At 41.1% G+C, this 22,682-nt stretch overlaps 1 protein-coding gene across 5 annotated transcripts in view; it reads right to left on the reverse strand.

The window, feature by feature from the left end:
• SHC4 (SHC adaptor protein 4) overlaps positions 1 to 22,682 on the reverse strand; it is a 132,171-nt gene that overhangs the window by 56,228 nt on the left and 53,261 nt on the right. For all 5 annotated transcript variants that reach the window (XM_073800935.1, XM_073800937.1, XM_073800936.1 and 2 more), the window contains 2 exons: positions 8,223 to 8,286; positions 5,330 to 5,449 (listed from right to left, as the gene is read on the reverse strand). In XM_073800935.1, the coding sequence (XP_073657036.1) occupies positions 5,330 to 5,449; positions 8,223 to 8,286 (184 nt within the window). The remainder of the gene's footprint in view (positions 1 to 5,329; positions 5,450 to 8,222; positions 8,287 to 22,682) is intronic.

Here is a 22,682-nt window from a genome sequence, read left to right on the forward strand (position 1 = left end):
GTAAATTATAGGACTGACAGGCTTCCCTGGTGGCGCAGTGGTTGAGAGTCCGCCTGCCGATGCACGGGACACGGGTTCGTGCCCCGGTCCGGGAAGATCCCACATGCTGTGGAGCGGCTGGGCCCGTGAGCCATGGCCGCTGAGCCTGCACGTCTGGAGCCTGTACTCCGCAATGGGAAAGGCCACAACAGTGAGAGTCCCGCGTACCGCAAAAAAAAAAAAATAGGACTGACAAGTAAGGATGATTATAATTCAGACATGAGCTTGGCGGGGAGAGGAGTGATAGATGGGCAAACACTAGATAGAAGATTAAGTGTTGGCACTTAAAACATCTTAATCCTGCTTCCTCTCACACGGCTCACTTCTTTCATTGCATTTTCAAACAGCTTGTAGATGCAGTTATGAGTCTGGATACATAACTGCTTGTGTGATGTGAATTAACAGGACTCTGGACAAAGAATTAAAAGGGTGCCAGTATACATGAACTGACTAGTTGCACTTACCTCCAGATAAAGATGATGGGAAATAGGTTCAGAAAAAAACAGATCTATAAACCAGGAAGTGTAATTCTCTTTCTCTTAGGGAGCAAGTAGGGAGCAAGAGGAGGGGGAAAGAAAACCACTCCCTGTTGGGTTTGAAGGCTCATTTTGGGGAGAAAGACCTGGACTCTCTCACTCCTCTGATGGTTGGTTTGTTGGTCTTAAAAGTAGGCAGGGGGCTTCCCTGGTGGTGCAGTGGTTGAGAGTCCACCTGCCGATGCAGGGGACACGGGTTCATGCCCCGGTCTGGGAAGATCCCACATGCCGCGGAGCGGCTGGGCCCGTGAGCCATGGCCGCTGAGCCTGCGCGTCCGGAGCCTGTGCTCCGCAATGGGAGAGGCCACAACAGTGAGAGGCCCGCGTACCGCAAAAAAAAAACAAACTAGGCAATAACCTGAGAGACCACTGAAATTAATACTTGTTAATATTTACTAAAGGTAGGAAATGGTAACATTTTAAAATGTTACAGTTAAATCACAGACTGGAACCAGCCTACCTGATTCAAATCTGGGCTCCACTGCTTATAGCTCTGTAACTGAGTAGATTAATCTCTCTGTCTCAGGATCCTGAACTGAAAATAAGGATAATTGGATGAACCTTATACATGGTGAGGATTAACTGAAGATATACACACATCTATATAAACAGATAAACTAAAGAAAGGAGTTCTGGGGACCTTGTAATCCTGATTCTCTGATGGGGGGAGAGGATGGGGATGTGGAATGGGGAGAGTTAACTTAAACTTATGAGTGTGTAGTGTGATTTGTGCAGAGCTTTCTAGGTCTATCCATAGTTACTTTAAATGTTTGCTTAGATCAGATGTCCCACATTGGCTCATCTCAAGAACGCCTCTATTTTGTTTGGCTCATGCTTATAATTTTAATTTCTTAATTAAAGACCAACATCTCATAATCCAGAGAGAGCAGCAAAACTCCCAGATTTCCATCTTCTTTTTTTTTTTCCCCCAAAGTGGAAGACCTGGCAGCCCTTGACCTATAGTCCCATTGGAAGCATCTGATTGGCCTTTACACAGGGAAAGTATTCTGTTTGCAATGTTCCCCAGTGTTGTCTCCCCAACGTGGAGACCAAGTAGCACTCGTCATTTATCACTGTGCTCGCACCACTGTGTGTTCATGAACCTGGACAGTTTGCATTACCTGCCTGGCCTCTGTAGGTGTTTGAATTGCCTCTCGGAGACTAAAGGATGTCTCCATTTTCTGCCCGTTTTACCTTATCTCTTTAGTACCCGTCTCAATTTCAGTAGCTGTTAGAGTCGATGACAGGAGTGTAGAAACGAGTAGAGAAATAGTGGGAGTAGGAGCTACTCAGACTGACATTTTTGCTTAACGCCTTATTAAAGTATGTCAAGGAAATCTGTTGCTTGAATTTTTTTTTTTTTTTTTTTTTTTGTGGTACGCGGGCCTCTCACTGTTGTGGCCTCTCCCATTGTGGAGCACAGGCTCCGGACGCACAGGTTCAGCGGCCATGGCTCACGGGCCGGATCTTCCTGGATGGGGTCACGAACCCGTGTCCCCTGCATCGGCAGGCGGACTCTCAACCACTGCGCCCTGTTGCTTGAATTTTTAAAACAAGGACTGTATAAAAACCCCTATAACTTGCTTTTGCAAAATATATTTTCCCATCCCCAAATATGGTAAGTTTTAAAAATTGCAAGCATTGCATGTTTGCGTGTTTAATATCTTATTTTCTGCCCCTGAGGTTCTGTGAGACATTTTCTGGGAGTGAATGGTTACATTCTTGATGTTCTCAGTGACAAGATAAATGTGAACCATCTGACCCATAAATGCTCTGTCATCTATGAATGTATCTATAAACTTGAAGCTATTTATGTTTTCAGTCCAAAGTATATCTTTGAAGTTAAGGGTTGGGGGAGGATATTTGTATTTATCTTAGAACTTCAGAGGCTAGTTTTCTTTAAGGAAAATTTAATTGATAAAGCATTTTCTCATGCTATGTCCACACGGTCACTTCTCTGCTGCCTTTATCCCGTGGACATTTTAGCTGTCCTTTTGAAGGAACGTATAAAGCTTCTTGAGTTTAAGCATCTAGAGCGGCACATCTTTTTTACACCCCAAACCCCATCCCCGTGGCCATTCTCCCCAGGTCTGCAGAATAGTTCAAAGTTATTTTTAAAAATCAGCCCCTGGGTCTAATATCAATGAGATCCTAACTTTGGTCCCCACTCCAGCGGTGGGCTGAGCACAGCCCATTCAATGCCACCAGTGCAGAAAAGATGTGAGCCACTCCCCAAAGCAGCTCTTTGCTGTAACTATTGGTCGTGGAAGCCACCCATGCCCACTGTCCCTCCTTTTATTCACCTGAAAGACTATGGACGTGTGGCAATACCAGCTCTAACTGCAGTGGCCTGGAAAAGGGTAGCAGAGGGCAAAGAGATTTTGAGAATAACGTGCCCTCCACCATACACACCACAACCCTCTTCTTCCTAAATTCCCAATTCACTTCAGTCACCCATGGAAAGAGCCATTTTTAAAAATGCTCATTCAATTCTACACAGCTGTCACCGTGATGGCTCTCGCTTTGCCTACTCTTCCTCCCCTACAAAACTCAGATAATTCAAGGGTTCCTATACTCAATGAAATCCTATAACTAAAAGAGTTGAGCATCCCTGGTACCATCCACATAGGTGAAAACTAAAAATAAATTTTACATCCACAAATGTCTTGAGGGCAAAGCATCCGAAGGACAATTAATGTTTCACCTTCCACCTAGATTGGCTGCATCTTCCAAGTACAGCCCCATATGTTCTGCTGTCAGATATCAATGGTATCACCTCTCTTGGATAACCAATCTTGATTCAACCAGACAGGAATCTATTTAAAATTGTTTCATATTAAACATTTTCCTCTATGGTGCTTTATACTACTGTGTAAGCAATGTATTTTATTCTGCTTTTGAATTTAGAAAATAAAGCAAACCTCAAAACCACAAGTGAAACAGAGTCACAGATGTAGAAAACAAACATGGTTACCAGGGGTGGGGGGAGGCCGGGTTGGGGAGGGATAAACTGGGAGATTGGGATTGACATATACACGCTACTATATATAAAACAGATAACTAATAAGGACCTACTATACAAAACAGGGGGGCTTCCCTGGTGGCACAGTGGTTAAGAATCCACCTGCCAATGCAGGGGACACGGGTTCGAGCCCTGGTCAGGGAAGATCCCACATGCCGTGGAGCAACTAAGCCCGTGAGCCAGAACTATGAGCCCATGTTGCTAGAGCCTGTGCTCCGCAACAAGAGAAGCCACCACAATGAGAAGCCCACACACCGCAAGCAAGAGTAGTCCCGCTCGCCGCAACTAGAGAAAGCCTGCGTGCAGCAACGAAGACCCAACGCAGCCAAAAATAAATGAATGAATAAATAAATAAATAAATTATATAGCACTCTTCTCAATATTCTGTATATGACCTATATGGGAATAGCATCTAAAAAAGAGTGGCTATATGTATATGCATAACTGATTCACTTTGCTATACAGCAGAAAGTAACACAACATTGTAAATCAACTATACTCCAAGAAAAATTTAAAAAAAAAACTGCAAGTGAATTTTTTGGTAAAAAAATGGAAATCAAAATGTTTATAACTGTACTTATATGTTACTGACAATTTTATAATTTTACATATTACAATATGCTTTCCCTGCTAAGTACTGAGTATATGAAAAGGCCTCAAGGAAAAACACACCATGCAACGGGCACTGTGCTGAGTGATTTACATCCAGTGATTTACATGATCTTACTTAATCCTCTAAATAACCCAATAAGACACATACTGTTGCTAAGACCATCTTCTCAGAAACTCTATGTTTAAGACTATAATCCTCATTTCACTGATGATGAAAATTGAGTGGTAGGGTAACTTGCTTGTTAGTGGCAAAGCCAGGCTTTCAACCTACATGTGACCTCAAAGCCTCTTACTGTTTTATCACTGACAAGTACACGTTAAACCTTGCGTGGGTCCCTGATCAATAGCACTCCCTACAGTAAAAACTTAAATACTAAGAACCTCAAATCACTACATATTAGACAAAGAAAAATTAGACTCTAACATACATAAATAACCTGATATAAGGAATTTAGTTTAAAAAATAAGTCAAAAAAGAGTGTCCTAGTTTAAAGTACATATTTAGCGCAATACCTGTATATCTTTTATATTTGCTTCAACAATGCTGTTCTTTGAGAAATAATGTTTACAGTGAGAACTCAGGCACACCATAGAATCATAAATCATCAAAGATGAAAAAGTTGTTTACACATTAACATTTGAGAAGGCTTTTCAATCTTAAGGGTTGGAAGAAAATGTTTTCTGCTTAAATTTCGGTTAGCTGGAACATTGACCCTAACATCACCCTTCCCCTCTGTCCTTCATGTGCATCCCCAGTCCAACATGCAGTCTGTTAGTTCTGATGATGGAATTTCTTTCGCTTTGGAGAGGGGTAGCGGAGAGTAATAAATGACTGACTCAAGTATATTCCAAATGGTACTTAATATGTTCTTTGCACCTTAGTTTTTATTACAAAGCCGATAGGTAGGGGCAAGTATGTAGGCAGTTAAATGACCCAGTGATGGGTTAGTAATACTGTTGTCCTGATTATTGCTACACATAAATCCTTGGCAGATTTTTTTCCCTCATGTCTTATTAAGTTTTAGGCACACTGTCTGAAACTTTATTCTCTTCATTATGCCCAGACTGTTCTAGAAAAATAGATGATATGTTAAACTATAAGTGACATTCATGATCTTACCTGTTGGTTGTCAAGATTCATCAATGTGAGGCTGCATGTTGAGATGGTCAGTTTTATATTCATTCCCGAAAACTGAAGATTACTTTTGCCAAGAACTGTTGATAGGAACTTAGCTGGAGGCTTTAAAAATAACATAACAACACTCTGTAAGTTATGGACTTTGTTACAGAATGAATATTTATGTTTTTTAAATGTTAAAAATGAAACCAAAAGTTGGTTCTTCAAAAAGATCAACAAAATTGACAAACCTTTAGCTAGATAAACTAAGAAAAAAAGAGAGAAGACTCAAATTAGTAAGATGAGAAATGAGAGTGGGGTCATTACTACCAATTTAACAGAAGTAAAAGGATTATGAACAGTTGTATGTCAACACACTGGATTACCTAGATGAAATGGACAAATTCCTAGAAACATAAAAGCTACCAAGACTAAATCATGAAGAAATAGGAAATCTGTGTAGACCTATAACTAGTCAGAAGGAAGGAAGGGAGGGAGGGAGGGAGGGAGGAAGGAAGGAAGGGAAAATAACAAGTGTTAGCAAGGATGTGGAGAAACTGAAACCCTTGTACACTATTTGTAGGAATGTACAATGGTACCACAGCTATGGAAAACAGTACAGCAGCTCCTCAAAAAATTAAAACTAGAATTACCATATGATCCAGCAATTTCTACTTTTTGTTATATACCCAAAAGAACGGAAAGCAAGGACTTGAAGAGATATTTGTACATCCATGTTCATAGCAGCATTATTTACAATAGTTAAAACATGGAAGTGACCCAAGTGTCCATCAACAGATAAATGGAAAGCAAAATGTGATATATACATACAATGAAATATTTATTCAGTCTTAGTAAAAGGAAGGAAATTTTGACATGTGCTACAGCATGGATGAACCTTGAGGACATTATGTGAAGTACTGTGAAATAAGCCAGTCATAATAAGAAAAATACTGTATGATTCCACTTATATGAGATACTTAGAGTAGTCAAAATCATAGAGACAGAAAGTAGAATGGTGGTTGCCAGGGGCTGGAGACGGGGGGGGGAATGGGAAGTTGTTTTTTAATGAGTATAAACTTTCTGTTTTACAAGATAAAAAAAAAGAGTTACGGGACTATTCCTAATAAATTGTTTAACTAGATTGTGTAAAATAACTTCATTGCTTAATATGAAATTTCAAAGTTAAGGCTTGGGGGAAATGGGCTTTATAGAAGCAAACAATTCTAAGTATATTCTGTTCTTCAAGTAAATGACTTTATTTCTTAAAAAAAAAAAAGAGTTATGGGGATAGATGGGGGTGACGATTGAACAACAGTATGAATGTACTTAATATCCCTGAACTATACCCTTAGAAATGGTTCCAATGGTAGATTTTATGTTATGTGTATTTTATCACAATTTTTCAAATTGCGGAGGAAAAAGAATATAAAAAATATAAAGTGCGTGGAAGAGTCCCTGGCATGTATTACGTACTCAATAAAAAAGCTAGCTACCAAAGGGAATTAGCTCAAAATTTTCTTTTTTTTTTTTTTTACTTCTTTACATGTGTACTTTCTGGAAAGGTGACAGCCTGGTTTGCTTTTGTTTTATTTTGTTTTGGAGTGTGGATCCCACTACTCCTGAAATGAGAAAGTCTTAAGTGAATAAGCCTGTTTGTTGGGATCTTCCAGTCGGAACCTCCTATTCACAGAGGTTATGAGAGGCAGGAGGAGGCTAGAGGCTACAGACAGACCATCGGTTCTGTCAGAGAAACTAGTAATGGGAGTTCTAGTAGAATTCAAGAGCCATTCTTCAGAGTTTCCCAGATCATGTGGCTCATCTGAGTCACCCTGGGTGACAGTGGGTTCAGTCCTATGCAAAATAATGAGTAATGATAAAAAATTAGACAGGGTGGTATGGAAATAGAGCAGTAAAGCCGGGACTCTGAAGACCTGGCGTCTACAGCTGGTGCTGACCTTGATCTTCCTAGTGACTCAAGGCAAGTCTCTTCTCTGAGCCACGGTTTAGCAGCTGGCAAAGTGAGAGGGTTCAACTGGGAGATCTCTAAAAATTCCTCCCCCCTTAAACAGTCTATACTTCTATAATTTATATAGTTATCTTAAGCGCCATTGCACCTCCCCTTTGGACTTTTCAAAGCAACTAAGTATTCTAGGGATAATACTAACTAGCATTAGCGTTGAAAGCCTAATGTAAGCAAGACACTTAACACATCACTTCATTTAATTCTTACATAATTCTATAAACTAAGGGCTATTTTCTCCTACTTTACAAATGAGGAAACCAAGGATTCGAAAGGTGAAATGACTTGATCAAGATCACACAGTTAGTAGGTGGCAGAGACAGGATTTAAGCGCAAGTCTAACATCAAATCTCATGATTTCTTTCAACATGAAAAGCTCCTTCTACCCATTTATTACCCTTACCTCTACCAGCACTCTTGTTTCCATCTGAAAATAGGCCATGGAGTCCTAAAAGTCTAAAATGTTAAAATGCAGAATACATACATTATAAAATATTGAAATTGGAAGGTACCAAAATTGGTCATCTGGTTCAACAGCTTAACTTTACAGGAACAAGAATGGAGTTTTGGAGAGATGAGATACCATGCTCAAAGGTAAGTAAATACCTAGCTCTGCAACCAGATATTCTGACTTGAAAAGACCCAGGTGCTTTCTCTACTCTGACCCTCAGGCATCACCATTTCAGACAGTGTCTGGCAAGTCAGAAAAATTTGAGGGACAAGAACAACTTTGAGTGCATCTCAGATAGCATGTCAAATAATCAAGGCCATTCTAGACCTTGGGTCATGTGGTGGAATGAACTAACAACTATTTTGATACTATCTTTCCCATAGTTAGGGAAACTAAAAAAAAAAAAAAACACCAATATTTACCTTTCGCTTTTTAATGGCTCCATTTGCCCCGGGGACAGCTTCACACAGGCGACTTATTGCTTCCCTACAGAACAGAAACCATATAAAGACTCAGCATACTATCAAGCACACAGTAAATGTTCAATAAACATTAGCAAGTATTATGACCAAAATGTACACTCACATAATGGTGAGCCTGACATAAATGACCTTCCCCACTCCCACTGGAGAAAACACTGAGCTTAGTCTCTCTGCAGCTCAAACCCAAGAAAATGCAGCAACACCTTAATATTGAAAAATTGCTTTACAGTAAGGAGTCCTACTATTCACCTTCTTCGTCTTTTTTCCTTGGCTTTTAAGGATTGGTTTTCAGTGCTATTGATTTCTAACCAAAAAGGACTGATGGAACTTTACTGTCTGGGAATACTTCACAGTTTTACCTTTAGCAAAATCCTCTCTGGTGTGATGAATAAAAAAGCTTCATAGTATCTCAGCACCAAAGATAATTAAATACAAAAGAATCCAACACTAGAGGAAGTTTAAAAGGATTGAGAGAGAATTGAACTTCAAGGTGGTCTCAAATGGAGCCTTATTGACTAAGTTACTTTTCCAAGCCATTGAGCTTTCATGTAATTTCACAGAAGAAAAGAAAATCAATAACAGATTTCCTCCTTTGCTTATTTTTCTGCCCTTACTATATATTGCACTTCCTGAGAGAAGAGCACCGCTAAAAGAAGTAGTTGTTCCTTAATGGAAGTGGTGAATGAACTGGCGCCCTCCTCTCCAGAAATGCAGTTATAACTAAGAGCTTTTGTCTCTGGGACTCAGCATTCAGAACCACCCAAGCTTTCACGTGGCGTAATCTGAACCTTCGCTTCATGGCTTTCAACACACATATCAAACTTTTCACAAAGCAAATGGAAATCTCTAAACTCCTTCCGGATCCACTGGACATCATCGTTTAAATTAGTACACTGTATTCACACACATACACACACACACACACACACACTATACAGTTTTTATATATATTAGATTTCATGAAAATATTTTCTATGAGATGTTTTTGATTCCCAAAGGAAGGGGATGCAGAGAGAGGAATGCAGACCCATTAAAAATATATATACGTTATAGATAGATAGATATAAAGATATATAAATAAATATAGATAGATAGGTAGATCTATATACATAGTGGTGCAGAGCTATGTTCTCAACATAATTACCCGCAACCAATGGATAGAAAGGCTTTTTGCCTTAGCATATCTTCTCAGAATTTTATGTTTATTCCTCCTCTAGGATTCCAAACTTGTTCTGTGGAGTCAAGCAGGACAACTCAGAGAGTTGGTCTTTTTGGTTTGGTTGGTTGATTGATGTTTTGAGTCATCTTAATGATTAGTCAATAATTGCTGACACATCTAATTAATCTGAATTGGTCTCTGGTGTTGCCAAAATAACTAGTCCAGGCACCCAAATATGTTGTTGGTATTTAACAAAGAAAGATTATGGGAAAGGTGTTCTTAGATCCTTTACTCCATGAGAGCCAACAGGGGTGCTTTGGTCTAAAAAGCTCCCTGTAAATGGTTTGAAATAAAAGTAGAAACAAAGGCGGGCACTGATGCTGCCAAGTATAATAATAGTTATTATTAGAAGTTGTTACTTTTATATAGCATCTATAGTTTTATAAATTGCTTTTCCAGGCATTGTTTTCTTGATTCTCGTTCCAGCTGTCAATATCTTCTAACAAAAAGTAAAGTTATGAATTTGAATTAAAGGGAATGCTTTATAGGATGAGCACCCCTCAAGGAGGGTTTGGAAGGCTGAACCTTCCTGGCAGAGTGGAGTTGGGAAATTCCAGACAGAGGGAAGAGCATGTGTAAAGACACTAAAACATAAATTATCACAACATGTGAGGAACTACAGTACTTTGACATTGATATTGCACGAGCATAAATTGTGGTAGAGCAAGAGTGAGTAAGAGCTAAGAGATGGGATTAGAGTCTGAAAACTTTTTCTAAAAAGAGCCAGATAGTAAATATTTCAGACTTTGCTCTGTTGCAACTACTGAACTCTGCCACTGTAGCTCAACCACAGCAGTAGACAACATGTAAACAGATGAGCACAGCTGTGTTCCAGTAACTTTATTTCTAAAAGCAGGCAACTGGCCATATTTAGCCCAAGGGCTGTCATTTGCCAATTCCTGGATTAGGTAATTCATACAAACGGAGTTAGAAATAGTTCAGTTTTAAGAAACAAGAAAATGTTGACATTCATTATACTTCTGGAATTAAAAATTAAAGCAACTATAAGATACTTGCTCCACTCTTATTACATTCACAGAACAGAAAATTACAAAGCCAGTATTGGGGGAAATGGGAATAATTCCACTTCAGGTATACTTATCCATTGCTGGTGGCCTTGATTAGTATTAATACAATCTTTCTAGAGATAAAGTTCATAAAAGATGACAAATGTCATAATATTTATCAGAGCTTTTGACAAGGGAGGAGGAATTTGTATTGAAATAGCATTGAGTAGTTATGTAAAAGAAACATTTATTTTAGAGTAAAAAACCAACCCCAAAGCTTGTGATATAGATATAAAACAAATCAATATAAATATTGCCACTTGAAATGTTAAGTATGAGAACTACAGAAATATGGGGGGAATCTATACAAATTAGTGGGGAAAAGTAGAACTTGGAATGGCATATACACACTGGTAGCAGCTATATAAAATTAATTCTGTATAAATAGTGACATAGAAAGAGCATATAAACAGTGACTTGGTTTAGGTGTCTTCTGTGTGTGATTTGCTGTTTCCTGTTTTTGATTCTATTGATGTTTAGATGTAAACAGTGTTATGTTTTCCTTCATTGTACAGTTGATTGCATAAAAAATCTTTTAAAATATTCAAAAGAATGCAAAGTTAGTTCCTCAGCAGGAGTTTTGCTCATGTACTGTGGAGATGTGAGGGCACGTCAAGGATGTCCCGATGGAGTGACACAACCTGCCTCTCTTTTGCCAACAATTGCAGAGATGGGACAATGCTCACGTTATAGATAATAACAGATCTTTATTTCTCCCTCTGCTCCCATCCCCGCTTAGCCTTTAACGCCTCCATCTTTATAGCCACTAAGTCCAGATTTAACTTTTCAGTTTGCTTGGTAGACTTGCTGGTTTCCACTCCACAAAGTTTCACAAACAAAAAAACCCTTGACCAGATTTAGCAATGCTTTCACATTAGAAATCCCTACCTTTAGATTTGTAGCAGAGAGCCTGGGTTTTAATGAAGAAGCTGCTCCTATGTATATGGTCAGGCTCAGCACTCATCACCTTATGTACATCTTCTCAGTCTTAATAATGTCATTTCACGGTAGGTATTTTATCCCCATTTTACAAATGAAGAAACTAAAGTTCAAAGAACTTTAAGAACTGCCTCCAAATAACGCAGCGGATAGTGGGAGAGACAGAATGCAAATCCAAGTCTGACTTCAAAATCCACACTCACCCAGGGAGGGACCATAATGCCAAGTGCATGAAAAGGAGGGAGTCCCAGACTTTGGGAACTAGGGAGGAGAAACACATTGGTCACTCCCTTGCTCACTCCCCAGCACAGAAAGAGGCTCCTTTTTGGCCAATCCTTCTGCATTGTGGCTGGAGTAACCTGCCAAGGGAAGAAGGCAAAGTGGTAGGGGTCAGCTCTGGAGAAGGCCCATGAGGATGCCCCAGCCCTTTGCTTTCTATACAGCGGCTGTTATCTCCTTAGGGACGAGAAGAACTTCCAGAGCCCGGCCACATGCCCTCAGGGGAAGAACACACATGTGTGCAAGGCACACTCACTCAGAACTTTAAAGTAAGTTGAGGCACCAGAAGCTTCACAGATTCAGAAAGTCTCTTAATATACAACTCAAAAGAAACAAGGGGAAACTTGTGCTTATGAACTTGCTTTTAAAAAGTAGTTATACTGTACACCCACGTTCACAGCAGCATTATTCACAATAGCTAGGGACTTCCCTGGTGGTCCAGTGGTAAAGAATATGCCTTCCAATGCAGGAGACACAGGTTCGATCCCTGGTCAAGATCCCACATGCCGTGGGGCAACTAAGCCCGAGCACCACAACTATCGAGCTCACATGCCTCAATGAGAGAGCCCACATGCAGCAAACTACAGAGCCCACACGCTCTGGACCCCACATGCCATAACTACTGAGCTCACGCACCCTGGAGCCCGCACACCACAGCTAGGGAGAGAAAACCCGCACACCACAACTAGAGAGAAGCCCAAGCACCGCAACTAGAGAGAAACCCGAGCCCCACAACAAAGAGATCACGTGCCATAATGAAAAGGTCCCGCATGCCTCAACAAAAGATCCTGTGTGCTGCAACTAAGATCTGATGCAGCCAAAACAACTAAGAAAAATAAATAAATAAATAAATAAAATATTCACAACAGCCAAAGCATGGAAGGAACCCATGTGTCCTCAATGGGTGAATGGATAAGCAAAATGTGGTATATACATACAATGGAATATTATTCAGCCTTAAACAGGAAGGACATTCTGCAATGTGCTACAACATAATGAATCTTGAGGACATTATGCAAAGTGAAATAAACCAGTCACAAAAAGACAGATACTGCATGACTCCACTTACATAAGGTACTTAGAGTAGGTCAAAGATCATAGAAAGTAGAATGATGGTTGCCAGGGTCTGGGGGAGAATGGGGGGTTACTGTTTAATAGGTACAGAGTTTCAGTTTCACAAGATGAAAAGAATTATGGGGCTGGACAGTGGTGATGGTTGCACAGCAACGTGAACGTATTTAATGACCCTGAACGATATAGTGGGCTGGCCAAAAAGTTCGTTCAGGTTTTTGTAAGATGTTATAGAAAAACCCGAACGAACTTTTTGGCCAACCCGATACTTTAAAGTGGTAATTAAGATGGTAAATTTTATTTTATGTGTCTTTTGCCATAACAGAGGAAAAGAGCTACCAAAAATAAAGTAGCTATTACTTTTTTTTACTTGAGACTCTAAGGAGAATCATAGGTCTCTCTTCAATAAAAGGCCTATTTGTCCCAACGTTTCTATTCAATTTTAGAGGGCCCATCCCACCCCTACCCACCGGTCCTCGGCACCATCCCTGGAAAACCATCTGTGGGCCTCTTGGGAATCCACACATCCCAGGTTAAGAACCACTGCTTTAAAATAACCTCTCAAAACTCTCCTTTCTTTGCTGTTATCAGCGTTAGCAAATCTGAAACCCCAGTCAGGGAAGACACATACGTGCTTGCGATATGTTGCCTTTCTTCACAAAGATCTTTTCTTCCCCTCAGACTCCGACCAAGAGATTAACTGTAACATTTTCAAGAACAAATAGTACTTTCAGTGCTTTCCTGGAGTTCCAGACACACCCTCCGACCTAAAGCACTGACTTTACAAATACTGAGAAAAAAGAAAACAGAGATCCTGAATCAGGGATTCCTCACAGGACGGGGGTGCCCCCCACCATCCCAGCTGCTCAAGCAGCCTGCATTTCTGCAGAGCGTCTTGGAAGCTGACGACCATGGGACATTCTCCAGCGAGCAAACATTCAGCAATCGTCCTCTCTTAGAGGAGCAAGACTTTTCAGAGTTTAAACGGCTAAAGATTTCCATCCTGGGAGGCTGTACCAGAAAGAGAGAGAGAGAGAGAGACCCACGGCACCAACAGTGGTCACTTTGTTTATTGTTTTGCCACATGAGAGGGAAGGGGAGAAGCGGGCTGATGTAAGAGAATGAGAATGCAGTTGAAGATTTGCTTTTAAGCATATAAAACCCTGCCTACGCCATAAGACCAAAAAAAGATATTTTTGTCTGTTTTAACAGAGTCCAAACTAATCACCCAAACAAAGGCACCTTTCTTCATGAACCCCTGGCCACTACAGTATTTAAGAAGTTATAATTTTTCTGTGTCTTTAACTCTTAAACAGTTAAGCTCCTCTGGGAGCAATATTGCCCAATCTTTGTTTTTTAAAATTTGGAAGGCAATATCCTAATCCAAGACAAAGGGGAGCATTTAAGGGAGGATGGGGGCCTGTGGGACAGAATGTTTCCAATGGATGTCAAAATACAGTTCTTCAGGAAATAGGAAAGCCAGAAACTGTGTCACATGAGACCAGGCAAATGGCCCAGCAGAGCAGTTAAAAGCAACTATCCCCATCTCCCAACACACACACACGCACACGCACACGCACACGCACACGCACACACACACGCACACGCACACGCACACACACACACACACAAACACACACACACACACAAACACACACACACACAAACACGAGTGGTTCTGTTTTGTCCAAGAAAACAGAAATGAGAATACATTTTAATCCCAGCAAGAGCCTTTCCAAACTAAAACTCAAAAAACACGTAGGCAGAACAAAGGCACAGGGATTTTCCCTTACTTTTCGTCTCCAACATGAACCCTTAAAGAAATCAGTTAACAATGTCGCAGGGACAAGTTGTCACCTGAATGTCTCAAACTGCTTTCCTATTGATGAATGAGAGGACTCGTAAGTAATTCAGACTCCACATCAGTGTGGTATTACGGTGTTCCAATTGTTCTAGGGAAACTAGTACCTGCTTTTTTGAAATCTTTGCCTTCAGAACATCAAGCCTCAGTGATCTATGTGTTCAATTTTGTTCAGCCTGGTGAAATTAAAGACATCCAAGAATGTGTGCAAGCCCCAGACAGGACACTTTAGAACATGAGCCTGCCTCCATGGCGATAAGCACACAATGAGTGCAGTCAATGCCCCTAGACCAGCGGAAAACGGAAAACTTCAAACTCCCTTTGTGCTATTATCAAGGGGCATCGCCCATGCACTCTGGGAGGGTCGACACAGCCCGTAAAATATATCCTTTCATTTTAGAAATAGGCACTTCAGGTCCCAGATGGTCAAATCAAACCTTTCAGGACTGCCCACAGCATTTACTCTCACATGGACTTATCTCACCACTCCGTTCAACCTGGATTCTATTTAAAATCTGATTATAAAGTACATTTGCAATTCTACCCAACACAAGCCACCATAGAACACAGGTTGTTCTGTCTACTCTGTGATTCTGCCCTTTGGCTCTGATGCAAAGGTTGACCCATCAACTGCACTTTAATGAAGTGAAAGCCCATCCCGTCCCCAGGATCGCACCTCCCCTGCAAGTACCTCCCCAGTAAACAGAAATGAAGTGCTGATTTTCTCCTATCCCCACAATGATTTCCTGTAATAGAATCACATATTTCAAAATGCAAACACACCCCCATACTGATGGCTTATTCACCCTCAAATATGAAGTGACAACAGAGGAATGGGGTTGATTTCACACAAAACACACTGGAATTGGTAAATCCAAAAGACTGTTCTCCTTTACTTTGGAATAAACTAAAACACCTCTGTTTTAGACAAAATACACTAAAATATTATGAAGGCATGTCTTTTGGGGTTAAAGAGTGTACTGATCATACAGTGTGGTCACTTAAGCATCAAAATTCATTTTTTAAAAAACCAAAACAGATCCAACATAATCACCCACTTTATTCGTCGTATTTCTCTCCAAATGATGTTTATCTACTTCCAAAAATTAGGCCTATCTTCAAAAAAGGAAGATTTGGTACCATTTAAGATACTTAAAACAGTTTACCAGAGGTATCTATAGTGTTGAGCAAGACAGTAATGGGTAGAACGAGTGTATGACTTCCACCACTGTTTAAAACAAAAATAACTCCTTTTTTTTTTTTTTTTTTTTTGCGGTACGCGGGCCTCTCACTGTTGTGGCCTCTCCCGTTGCGGAGCACAGGCTCCGGACACGCAGGCTCAGCGGCCATGGCTCACGGGCCCAGCCGCTCCGCGGCACGTGGGATCTTCCCGGACCGGGGCACGAACCCGTGTCCCCTGCATCGGCAGGCGGACTCTCAACCACTGCGCCACCAGGGAAGCCCCATAACTCCTTCTTTTATGAACCATTTGGTGTATATACTATAGATTTTATCTGGTAAGTCCATTTTTTTAAAATGTGTGTGTGTGCCTCTGGAAGGAATTAGTAACTGGCTTAGTCAATTGAATCCACTGGTCGGACAACTTTGGCATGCACATCTGCTAAGAATTCACTGAGATAACCATTTAGGTACATGGCGATCAAACTTCAAAGTTCTTAAGAATTAACTGGGATGCTGGTTCAAAATGCAGATTCCTGGGACTGTTCTTGAGATTTTGATTCTATAGGTCTGCAGTTTAACAGCCTCCCAGGTGATTCTGAAGCAGATCAGTTCAAGGACCACACAGCGGATTAGAACTTCTACTTGAACTCACTGCACAGTATGACTGGTTCTGGGCTCTACATCTTCAACCAGATGGTCGTATTAGTGGATGCTAAGGAATTAGGTCCCCTGCTCCTAGCAGCTACGGTTGGGAAGGCTACACTACCTGCACATTTGATGATGTTCCATTCGGCGAGAAATTTGTATTCAACTTAGTCAATATGCTGGGAAAGATATTTGGTATAATCCTCTCCTGTCCACTCTGTTCCCTTTATCCTGGCTATCTCCTCACGGGAAGGGCTTTCACCAGAGGGCATCTGGAGGTCCTGAACATCTTTGCTCACATGACCCCCTGCACACATGGGTGGTGACAAGTGACCTGCATTCTCTCCCATTTGGCCGCCTGTATGCTGGGAAGCCTAGTCCATCTGCCCCTCGAAATGTATTCATGCTCTAGGCAGTGGTTCTCAACCTGGGCTGCACACTGGGGAAACACAGGGGAGCTTTAACAAATCCTGATGACTGGGTCTCATCTCCAGACATTCTGATTTAATGGGTGAGGTGGGACTACTGGGAGTTTTAAAAGCTCCCTCAAGTGCTTCCAACAGAGCTAAGTCAGGTTGAGAATCTCTTCATAGCAGTAGTCAGCATGCCTTTTTATACAGGACCAGAGAGTGAAAATGTCAGGCTTTGAGAGCCATACAGACTGTCGCAACAACTCAACTCTGCAGTTGTAGCCTGAACGGCAGCCACAGACAATACATAAACGAATGGGCATGCTTGTGTGCCAGAAACACTTATGGACACAAATGTGAATGCCATGTAATTTCCACATGTCACAAAATATTCTTCTTTGATATTTTCCCCCCAAACATTTAAAAAAGTCAAAAACCATCCTTGGCTCAAAAGGTGGCAGAATCAAAATCAGGTAGCAGGTGGTTTGCTCACCCTTCCTCTGGAGCAAACCAGAAAGGAATGTAAGAGGCCTTGGGGTCACAGTCAGCCATTAGCTTGTACATGGAAGAAAAAACATTAGAACACAACCTTTTAATCGTCACAGACAAAGATTATTTATACGTATTTTTGGACTTGGTCTTGCTAAGTATCTTGGTACAGGAAGCTGGGTTTTATGAGAGATGGGTCTTCTACTGTATAAATATAAGGCTTATGGAACTTCTTCTACATACTGTTAATTATCATCTTCCATTCTTTGTTTCTCCTACCAGCATTCAGTGAAGGGAGAGGGGAACTGACATTCTTCTTCTTCTTTTTTTTATATCAACTAAGCTTCATTAAGTGACATGATATCATGTACATGATACAGTACAAAGTGCTTGCAGGAATACAGAAATAAAAGTGTAAAATTACTATAAATAATTGTTAAAAGGGAAAAAAGTGGAGCACTTTAATTTATCTATAAGTCTTCTATGATAATAGAATGAAGAAAGGCTCATTGAGTGGGCTCTGCAATCAGACAGCCAGAATTCAAAATCTAGCAGTCTCCTATAAGCTCTATCATGTTAAGCAAGTTTTTTTGGGTTTTTTGTTTTTGTTTTTTTTGCGGTATGCGGGCCTCCCACTGTTGTGGCCTCTCCCGTTGCGGAGCACAGGCTCCGGACGCGCAGGCTCAGCGGCCACGGCTACGGGCCTAGCCGCTCCGCGGCATGTGGGATCTTCCCGGACCGGGGCACGAAGCCGTGTCCCCTGCATTGGCAGGCGGACTCTCAACCACTGTGCCACCAGGGGAGCCCCTGAGCAAGTTTTTAAAGCTTTCTATGTCTCAGTTTCTTAAATTTATAAAGTGGGAATAATAACAGTGCTTTGAACAATGCTTCAGTAAATGTTAGCCATTATTATTGCTTTATCCTTAAAATGTCTGTCTGCTTTGAGAACTGGGTCTAACCTGCTTTTTACAATACCTAGTACCCAGCAGCGTACTCCATGGTTATAACTGGAATGTTATAAATAATATGTTGTAGAAGAGGTCCAATTATGTCTATTATGCATGTAGCAATGGATAGTTCACATTTCTATAAAGGCAGAATGCTTATCTGATTTTCTTTAGATACCCCATGGCACCTGCCTTGGATATACTGAATGTTCAATATGTAAATGTTTAGACAGCTCTATGGCACTGAAACAAAGTACGATCCTTGTCCCCCTGCATAACCCAGATCCCCTTTCAGAACAAAGGTAGTCATTGCCCCTGTTGCTGGAGTGTTCACTGCTAATGGCTCACAGCTGAGTTCCTTCCCCAGAACTTGTCCCTCCTTAAGGCAGTTACCTAGCCCACAGATATGTCCCTCCCCGGAGGCAGTAGGCACCAATGACAAGTCAATACGGGGTTTGAAGGCCCGATCTCTTTACCCACGAGATCTGCTGAAGCCTTTGTTGAGACAGCATCACTATTCAAGCCTCCCCCGCTGCCCCATCAGGTCTAGTCCTGTATCCCTCACTCCCTCAAGTGTTGATTTTGAGACTCTTCCCAGCAAACCTTTTACATTTGACTCTCCATCTCAGAGTCTGTTTCTAGATCCAGCCTAAGTCCTGCTCATGAGCTGCTGCCAGAATTACGCTACTTTACTTTGTCATAAACACTTAACTAGAGGATGCCTTTCCTTTTTAAGAATCTGCGTTGTCACAGCTGACAGTGAAAAAAAAATCAGAGAAAATCCTCGTAAGTGGCTCAGATGATCCAGATCAAAAAGATCCACCCTCGGACTTCCCTGGTGGCGCAGTGGTTGCGAGTCCGCCTGCTGATGCAGGCGACACGGGTTCGTGCCCCGGTCCGGGAAGATCCCACATGCCGCGGAGCAGCTGGGCCTGTGAGCCATGGCCGCTGAGCCTGCGCGTCCGGAGCCTGTGCTCCGCGGCGGGAGGGGCCCCAGCAGTGAGAGGCCCGCGTACTGCAAAAAAAAAAAAAAAAAAAAAAAAAAAGATCCACCCTCTTATTAATCGAACATACGTGAAAATGCACATTTTCCTAGAGTAGGTGCAGCTCTCACAAGCTCCAACTCATGTTTAAGAAAAGGGGTCAGAGCTGCATTTATTCCATTAGGCATTTCACAGTTTTCCTAAGGAGAATCCTGACGGGAAACAGAACAAATCTGCCTGGCAGGTGGAGAGACATGCCAACTGTCCTGTATTTCCTTTGGCCACAAAGCTCTCTTTTTATCAAAGAAAAGTCTTTCAGGCTGAGATTAGTTTTTAATGAATTTTGAGTGCTTCCCATTTAGTTCACTCTTCCTAAAAGGAACTGTAACATTGATTTTTCTGGAGATATGTATATATATACATACATACATATATCAGAATTAAAACTCGCTGCTCTGGTATTCCCTAGGCTTTGCCCTTTTCCTTTCTTAAAAGCAAAAATAACCTCCAGATGCTTTTTGGGATTTTCTAGGGATCCACCTTTTCAAAAATAAGGGATTTCCATATGATCCGTGGTCCAACTAAGGGAACTCATTTTGAAACCACTGATAGGGTTCCCTTACACCTGTGGTTCTCAAAGTGTGGTCCCCAGACCAGTGGCATAAGCGACACCAGGAACCTTGTCAGACATGCAAATTCTTGAATTCAAAACTCTGGGAGTGGGGCCCAACCCTCTGTGTTTTAACAAGCCCTCCAGGTGATTGATTCTCTCGTGTGCTGAAGTTTGAGAACGACTGTCTGACACAATTTTTTTTCCTTAGTAGAGATCAGAAAAGGATGCTAAAAGTATCCTCAGCTACATATTTTGAGCATCTTTATGAAGGCCTTTCCAGAGAGAACTCACAAACGAGGGATCTGGTATCTTGAACCTAGGACAAATTCTAACCTGAGGTTTGGATGTTTCCTTATTCTGTCACTTCTGGCTTTCAGCATTGCCCTGAGTTTTGTTCCTTAGAATTCTCTCGTTTTGACTGAGGCATAGTACACGAGAGTCAGGCAGACCTGATTACTGGTTCCACCACTTATTAACTTACTAGGGGAGTTCCATAATTTCTCTAAGTCTCAGTATTCTCATGCGCAAAATAGGATTACTAGTAATATCTTTTATAAATGTTAACTTTTATGATGCTGACTGTAGCTATTAATTAATAATAAACTGCTCTGTAGACTGCTTCCTAAAAGTTGAAAACCATGTTTGAATCCCTGAACTAGAAAGAGGTTGAAGTACAGCCAGTTCCCTGGGATCAAGAAATCCTTCTCTTCATCTGAATCAACTCCTTGGACCTCAAGGCTCTCTGAATTAAACTGAGTATCTTCAGCGAATTTATTTTCATTCCTTTGTTCAACAATGTATACGAATGGGGTCCATGTGCCAGACGCTCTACCATGGAGCCTGGGACCTGAGTCAATTGTCTAAGAGCTCCTCGTTCTGGAATTTGGTCTAGTTCAGGATGCCAGATTCCATGTTTGTAGAATGTTTAGGTCTTTTCTGCTTTTCTCTACTAGCAGTGACCTTCAAGACCTCCAGAATCATCTAAAGAAATGTGATCTAGGCCTGAAAAGCCCTGAAACCTCTCGGTTAACCAATAAATATTTATTGATCCAACTATGCCCCAATCACTGTGGCTCTGCAACCTATCAGGCCCATGGAATAGGCTTCCAGGGAGAACCTTAAGGCCCAAAGATGATGGATGATGAAGCCCTTGCGATTGACTGCCCCACTGAAAAAGGACCACAGGGACCCAAGGCCTTCTAGGCCAGACACACTCTGGGGCCCACTCTGGGCTGTTTTCAGGAAGCGCCTGTACAACCACAGCATTGGTGTTTCCAGGAGCAATGGTTCAAAAGGCCTATTCTATTGCATTGTTAAATTATTCATAGCAGGAGCTGACCACTATGTCCATTAAAATCAAAATTAGAAACCCCGTTTCTTGGTCCTGGAGACATTTACACAGAGTCTAGTTGAAAATGCTTGGGGTGTTACAAACATTCAGTACTGACTTCTAAAGGAAACTGAAGAGGGCCACAAAAGGGAGATACCAGAAAGTATTCTCAACTGAACTCTACATGGTAGAGAAGGTCTGGGGGGAAAAATTACTAAAGCTAAAAATACTGGGGTCACCCCCAAATGCATACACTTTAACATTCATGCATTTTAAGCTCTGAAGTAATTAGCTTCTCCTCAAACTCTTGAGGCCATCCACTATAATCCATACTTAGACATGGACAGATAGCTAACTCTTCTCACTTAGGTCAGTGACTGTGTGTATATTGCCTGTTAGAGAGAGAGAGTGTGTACGTGTGTGTGTGTTCATACAATAATGTCTGCACATCTGTAAGTTTCTATAGATTCATATGGATAAATTAGCAGGCCCTGATTTCAGCTGCAACATATTTTTAGATACCATTTCATAAAGTGGATCACATTTGCCATGGAAAAAATACTGTAATTGGGAGTTTCATTCCTGACCAAGGATTTCTCGGCAAATCAAATATAGATGCTGTAAACAGCCTGTTGTAGAACAAAACTAATGACCATTTTATAAACCTCTATAAATATGTCAAAAACACTAAAACAATGCCCTACATCCTATAAAAAAGGCATAAACATATACAATACCTATACATGTAGTTTCAAAGTTTCTTGAAATATCCAAACACCACTTAAACATACAGCTCAATTGAATTATGTTCAAAAATTAATGCACTAAATATAATAACATCAAACATTTGACTAACAATTTTGCAACCCTTAGATTTTAGTGAAGCATTTGGGGGATGATTTATACATTCCCAATCTTTTTCTTTTAAGGTGTTCGAAGAAATCGATCTATTGTGTTCTTTTCCCTTTGAGGTAGGAATCCATTTTTTACTGCATTTACTACTGCTGTTTTTACAAGCTGTTTCTTCCTCCTCCCAGCAAATGCCCTTCTCAATATATGAGTGTTACAGAACTACCATATTGCCCCAATGCAACTCTGCCCTGGCCAAAGATGAGTGGTTCAGGATTAGGCCCCAATCACCATCCTACCTAGGAATTTGATATTTGGAACTGAGAAAACCAGAGATGGGGAGTCCCTGCACTCCTGCTGCTGAGGCCTCGGCAGCCCTGACCGTATTCTTCTATTGGTTTGATTGTTCACTGATCCTCAGCTTCCAAGAGCTGCCCCAATATCCTTTCAAGAATCCCCCTTTCAGCTTAAGCTAGGCAGAGTCATTTTCTGCTACTTAAAGCCAAAAGACTCTTA

This window comes from Tursiops truncatus, chromosome 2 (genome assembly GCF_011762595.2).
Source record: "Tursiops truncatus isolate mTurTru1 chromosome 2, mTurTru1.mat.Y, whole genome shotgun sequence".
Classification (NCBI taxonomy): domain Eukaryota; kingdom Metazoa; phylum Chordata; class Mammalia; order Artiodactyla; family Delphinidae; genus Tursiops; species Tursiops truncatus.